Below are 6,479 nucleotides of genomic sequence, written 5' to 3'. Positions count from 1 at the left end.
AATGTGTTAGTTAATGCCTTTGATACCGGGAGAGAAGAAGCTTATTGGATCAGCTCCTCAGCTAAATGCTCCCTGATGCTGTGGCAGCCAAGCTGTCAGCATCTCGTGCCCGCCTGTCCTGACCAAGAGTGACACAGACACTCACACACAAAGCACTGTTCAAATAAGCAATGTATTGGTATTTTTGCAGAGGTCAAAGCTTCGGTGGTGAATGGACGCTTCCCGAGAGGCTGGGTGGTCACTGTCCAGCTGGTAACAAAGCCTCTGCTTTCAGCCTCCCGCAAGGGTGGTTTTGCTGTGGAGAGAACACGGAGGAGCAATTCCCACTGCCAACTGAGCAGCATCTTCTCCATGTCCAGCATGCTCAGCTCCGAGGCATGTGGCAAGCAGGATGTCCGTCAGGCATCTTCATAGCCGCCACGATCATTGCTGGCTTTGGGGCTGGGAATCCCTCCTGTGCATGCTTCCTGAGGGGATGGTGGTCAGGAGGTGCGTGACAGCTGTCTTCAAGGCATGGGTGGCAAAGTTGGCGCCTAACAGGATACAGACACAGAGCTGCAGATGTCCGACGTGGAAGGTGTTGTGCCGAGCATGCCTACGTGTGTCCTGAACAGCTCTGTGGCCATGTTGTGCTGGGGATGGAGGTGTCCTTTCTTATCTGGCTGCTCAGGAAGATATCTGAATCCTCTTGCTGCACCCCAAATACTATTTCAATTGTGAGTCTTCTCCTGGCAGCACCTGTCAGCTGGAACTTGCACGTGCGGGTGGAAGGCAGCACTTCTACATTGTAAACCTGCGACTGAGGCATAAGCACCCAGGCTGTTTTCACAAAGTTCTGGAACCACCTTGCAGTCTTCTCCGCATCTAGGTAGGAGTCGGTGCAGAGGGTGTCTAGGAGGCTCGGCTCCTGCTTTTTCAGCTCCTCCTCAGAATGGTGGAGGAAGCACAGCATGTCCTCAGAGTCCTGCTCCCTCTCGCACGTGCACTCCAGCTCCACACGGATAGAGGACTTCCTCGCCAGCAGATCCTCTTCATTGCCCAGCTCCAGGTGGAAGGAGTGCCCACGGGGGGCCGTCATGGGCACAAGTAGGCGGTAGACAGGATCCTTCATATGGGGATTCCAACCTTCAAAGGCACTGCCCACTCCGATGGCTCGCTGCAGATTCGGGAAGAAACTACTTAGGACGACTGAGTCAAAGATATGCAGGAGGTCTCCCACAATCTCCTCCACCAGTGCGCATCTGACGGTCGGATCCGGGAATGGCCAGTAGACGTGCTCAGCTATAAATCTGGGCACATCTCTTGCATCTCTGTGGAGTGGTGGTACTCTTGCTTCCTCCTCTTCTTCACTGCTGGAGCTCTCGTCATCACTGTCATGTTTCCGGGTATTTTTAAAGAGCAGGCACACTTTCCAAAAGAGCAGGAGAGCAACAACAACACAGGCCCAGAACTGCCAGTACTGTGTGGCAGATAAGAGCAGGGCTCCCATATGCGTCGAGGTCTGCTGCTTCTCTATCTGCTCAATTTCCAACAGGATCTGCGCCATGCGTTGTTGCATCTCCTCCGCATACTGCCGCATGCGCTCATTCGTAGCTTCATCCAATTCATCCCCGACTTTCTTTGGGATCTCGACTAAGCCCAAGAACGCCAGGAAATAGAAAGCTGCCGAAACCATGGTCTGAAAGAGAGAGAAGCACGTCAGTGGGGCTGGGTGGGAGCTGGATGGCGGCTGAGGGAGCTGCGGCAGGAGCCACAGGCCCCTGGGGTCAGGTAGGAGAGGGGGCGAGGGAGCTGGGAGGCAGCAGGGACTGTGGGCAGTGCCAGCGGGGACAGCCACGAGCCCTGCCCTGGCCCAACCCAGTCTTCCCCCTGCTGCTGCACTCACCAATGGCTCAGGCCAAAGTGAAGCAGCGCTGCCCGCGGCTGCCTTTAAAGCCTCCCCCCCATTGTGACACGTCCTCTGTGATGTCACCTGCGCCCACACCGCATCACAGGACCCCCGCCCCGCCCTCGGTGCCCACCGCATGTCCCACTGCCAACTGAGCAGCATCTTCTCCATGTCCAGCATGCTCAGCTCCGAGGCATGTGGCAAGCAGGATGTCCGTCAGGCATCTTCATAGCTGCCACAATCATTGCTGGCTTTGGGGCTGGGAATCCCTCCTGTGCATGCTTCCCAAGGGGGTGGTGGTCAGGAGGTGCATGACAGCTGTCTTCAAGGCATGGGTGGCAAAGTTGGCGCCTAACAGGATACAGACACAGAGCTGCAGATGTCCGACGTGGAAGGTGTTGTGCCGAGCATGCCTATGTGTGTCCTGAAGAACTGCATGTCTGGCACAGCGCAGCTCTGTGGCCACCTCGTGCTGCTGCTAACAACGCGCTCTGCCTACTCAAAGCTCATGAACGTGTCTGAGTTGTCTTGCTGTACCCCAAGCATCATCTCGATGGAGCGTGAGCTTGCAGAAATGGGTGGAGGGCAGCACCGTTAGCTGGAGTTAGGATGACTGAGATGTTCCCTGGAGAAGAGGAGGCTCAGGGGCGACCTTATTGCTCTCTACAGGTACCTTAGAGGAGGCTGTAGAGAGGTGGGGGTTGGTCTGTTCTCCCACGTGCCTGGTGACAGGACGAGGGGGAACGGGCTAAAGTTGCACCAGGGGAGTTTTAGCTTGGATGTTAGGAAGAACTTCTTTTCCGAAAGGGTTGTTAGGCATTGGAACAGGCTGCCCAGGGAAGGGGTGGAGTCACCATCCCTGGAGGTCTTTAAAAGACGTTTAGATGTAGAGCTTAGGGATATGGTTTAGTGGGGACTGTTAGTATTAGGTCAGAGGTTGGACTCGATGATCTTGAGGTCTCTTCCAACCTAGAAATTCTGTGATTCTGTGATTCTGTGATTCTGTAGCCACCCAGGCTTATGTCACCCAGCTTCTGTCGCCGAGCTCTGCTCCTGGTCCCTCTCCTCAATTTCCAACAGGAGCTGCATCATGCACTCTTGCAGCTTCTCTGCACACTGCAGCATACATTGTCACGTGGCTGCACCTAATTCATCACTGACATTCTCCAGCTTGTAGATTAAACCCAACACAATCAGGGTGAAAAAAATTGCCAAAATTACAGTCTGAAAGAGGTGAGAGAGAAGCGGGTCAGTGGGGCTGGGTGGGAGCAGGCTGGCAGCTGAGGGAGCTGCGGCAGGAGTATTGTGGTTCTGCTCAAGTGGGCAGCCGAGCTCCACTACAGCCTCCCTCTCCTCAAAGAGGAATGGGGAGAAAATACATGAAAAGAGCTCAAAGGTTGAGATAAGGATGAGAAAATCACTCAGTAATTATTGTAACGGGCAAACAGACTCGGCATAAGGAGACAGGAAGATTTATTGCCTATTACTAACAAGCTAGAGAAGTGAGAAACAAAGGAAAAAAAAACAAAAGCACCTTCCTCTCCATCCACCCTCTTCCACTTCCTCCCCCCCCCGAGCAGCGCAGGGCAATGAGGGAATGGGGGTTATGGTCAGTCTACAGCGCTTCTTCTCTGCCGCTCCTTCTCGGTCACTCCCGTCCCCTGTGCTGTGGGGTCCCTCCCACGGGATGCAGTCCTTGATGAACTGATCCGGCGTGGGCTTCCCACAGGCAGCAGCCCTTCCAGAGCTGCTCCAGATATGGGTCCGTACCACGGGGTCCATCCCTCAGGAGCAAACTCCTCCAACCTGGCTCCCCCACGGGCAGCAGCTCCTGCCCCATCACCTGCTCCTGTGTGGGCTCCTCTCCATGGGCTACAGGTCTGGCCCGGAATCTGCTCCAGCAGGGGTCTTCCACAGCCTCCGTCGGTGCAGGGCCACCTGCTCCACCATGGTCTCCTCCACGGGCTGCAGCGAAGAACCCTGCTCCACCGTGGCACTCCATGGGCTGCAGGGGGACATCCTGCTTCACCATGGGCCTCACCACAGGCCGCAGGGGACTTCTGCTCCAGCGCCTGCAGCACCTCTCCCCCTCCTTCTGCACTGACCTTGGTGCCTGCAAGGCTGTTCCTCACTCCTCTCACTCTCCCAGCTGCTGTGTAGCACAGCGTTTTTTTCCCTGTCTTAAATATGCTCTCACAGATGCACAAAACAACATCGCTTATTGGCTCAGCTCAGGTCAGCAGTGGGGCCCTTACCAAACATGGGGCAGCTTCTAGATCCTTCTCCCAGAAGCCACCCCTATGGCCCCCTGCTACCAAAACCTTGCCACGTAAACCCACTACGAGGAGCCTCAGGCCCCTGGGGTCAGGTAGGTGAGGGGGTGATGGAGCTGGGAGGCAGCAGGGGCTGTGGGCAGTGCCAGCAGCGACAGCCACGAGCCCTGCCCTGAGCGGCTGGGCCCTGGCTGCAGGCTTAGCAAGGCCTCGGGGGGCAGCTTTTGTGCCCCAGCCCTGTGCTGCCCAGCCTTCCCCCTGCTGCTGCACTCGCCTCACGGATGGCTCAGGCCAGACTGCAGCATGGCCCCGAGGGGAGCAGGGACATTCCTGACAGGCACCAAGGGCCCTGAGGTGGACAGGGATGTTCCTGACAGGCACCAACTCTCTGAGGTGATCTGCTCTGGGGCAGACACGTTCTGCAGTGGACTGGGGGATCGGGACAGGCAAGGCTTTTTTTTTGGCATCGAGGCAACTTGGGGCAGGTGATGGAGCCACCAGGGCCCTGCCGCCCTCTCAAGGGAGGTTGAGGAGGCGAAGGCGGAGCCAGCAGTGCCCCCTCTACCCTGAGGTTCAGAGGCAGCTCCTAGGGAGTTCAAGCGAGGAGGACGTGCAAGCATGGCAGGGCATGGCAGTTGGCACAGGCAGGATGAGCAGGGAAGGGCCCCTGCCCATAAGAACAGATCCTCTAAGGGCTGTCTTTCCCTAGCTTGGCCGCAGTGGTCTACACCAGGCAGAGAGCTCTCGCTAGGCAGTCTGTACACACCCAGACTGAGTGCCCGCTCCAAAATGCAGCAGCTCAGGTCTCCGGGTGCAGGGAGTGCCTGAGCCTGTTGCTACCACCTGTGGGGGGCAGAGAGACTGTGTGCGTGAGGTGCAAGCAGGTGGACGACCTGGTCCGCCTCGTGGCAGAACTCAAGGAGGAGGTCAAGAGGTTGAGGGATATCAGGGAGTGTGAGCGGGAGATAGACTGGTGGAGCAACTCCCTGCCAGGACTGAAGGAGAGGTACCGGGGTGGGACACCGCAAATGGGGATAGACCCCCTGCCCTGTTGCTGCCGGGCAGAGGCAGAGGACCTGGGAGTTGAGGAGGAATGGAAACAGGTCCCTGCTCGACATCGCAGGTAATGCCCCCCCTACCGGCCCCACCTTACCAGGTGCCATTACATTAACAGGTTTGAGGCCCATGAGCTTGAGAGACTGGTGGGTGAGGTTGAGGTAAAAAGTCTACCCAGGAGGATGCCTAGGACGCCTCAGGACTGCCTCCACCAAGAAAGAAGGGCAATCGTTGTTGGTTGATTCCCTTCTCAGGGGAACAGAGGGCCCTATTTGTTGGCCTGACCCTGCCCATAGGGAAGTCTGCTGCCTCACTGGGGCCAGGGTCAGGGACATTGCCAGAAAGCTTCCCAACGTGGTTCGCCCCTCTCTTTTGATAGTCGAGGCTGGCAGTGATAATATTAAAGAGAGAAGCCTGAAGGCTATCAAACGGGACTTTAGGGGACTGGGACAGGTAGTGGATGGAGCGGGAGTACAGGTGGTGTTTTCATCCTTCCCTATGGTGGCACGGAGGGGTACAGAGAGGGCACGGAAAGCCCACCTGATAAACACATGGCTCAGAGGCTGGTGCCAACACAGAAATTTTAATTTTTTTTTAATAAAAAATTGATGGCTGCAGACCGATCCCGATTATCTCTAAGGGGAAAACAGATCCTAGCCCGGAGCTGGCAGGGCTCATTGAGAGGGCTTTAAACTAGGTTAGAATGGGGACGGGGCTGAAGCAAGGCTTGTTAGAGCCAGGGGAAACAATGTCAAGGCTGGGAGAGAAGGCAATGGCCCAACTCAAGTGCATCTACACTAATGCATGCAGCATGGGTAACAAACGAGGAGCTGGAACCATCGTGCAGCAGGCAGGCTGTGACTTAGTTGCCATCACGGAAGGATGGTGGGACCACTCTCATGGCTGGAGTGCCGCAATGTCTGGCTATAGGCTTTTCAGAAGGGACAGGCAGCACAGAAGGGGTGGTGGTGTGGCTCTCTATATCAGAGAGTGTTTTGGTGATGTGGAACTTGAGGCTGAGAATGATAAGGTTGAGTCCCTATGGATTAGGATCGGCGGGAAGGCCAGCAGGGCAAGCATCCTGATGGGGTTCTGTTATAGACCGCCAAACCAGGATGAGGAGACTGATGAGGAGTTCTACAGGCAGCTGATAAAAGTTGCGAAATCATCAGCGCTTGTTCTCGTGGGGGACTTCAACTTCCCAGACATATCCTGAAAACACAACACAGCCCAGAGGAAGCAGTCTAGCAGGTTTCTGGAGA

The 6,479-nt window shown here is 56.1% G+C and overlaps 1 protein-coding gene across 1 annotated transcript; it reads right to left on the bottom strand.

Annotated features, from left to right (window-relative positions):
* Positions 1–595: 595 nt before the first annotated feature.
* LOC309879236 (inositol 1,4,5-trisphosphate receptor-interacting protein-like 1) lies at positions 596–1,675 on the bottom strand (the record flags this gene model as incomplete). The annotated part of the gene is made up of 1 exon (XM_082762773.1): positions 596–1,675. The coding sequence occupies one exon, from the start codon at positions 1,673–1,675 to the stop codon at positions 596–598; it is 1,080 nt and encodes a 359-aa protein (XP_082618899.1).
* Positions 1,676–6,479: the final 4,804 nt, after the last annotated feature.

This window comes from Aythya marila (genome assembly GCF_965140915.1).
Source record: "Aythya marila genome assembly, chromosome: 5".
Lineage (NCBI taxonomy): Eukaryota > Metazoa > Chordata > Aves > Anseriformes > Anatidae > Aythya > Aythya marila.
Note: the sequence above shows the minus strand (reverse complement) of the source record. Positions and strands in the feature narration are given on the sequence as shown.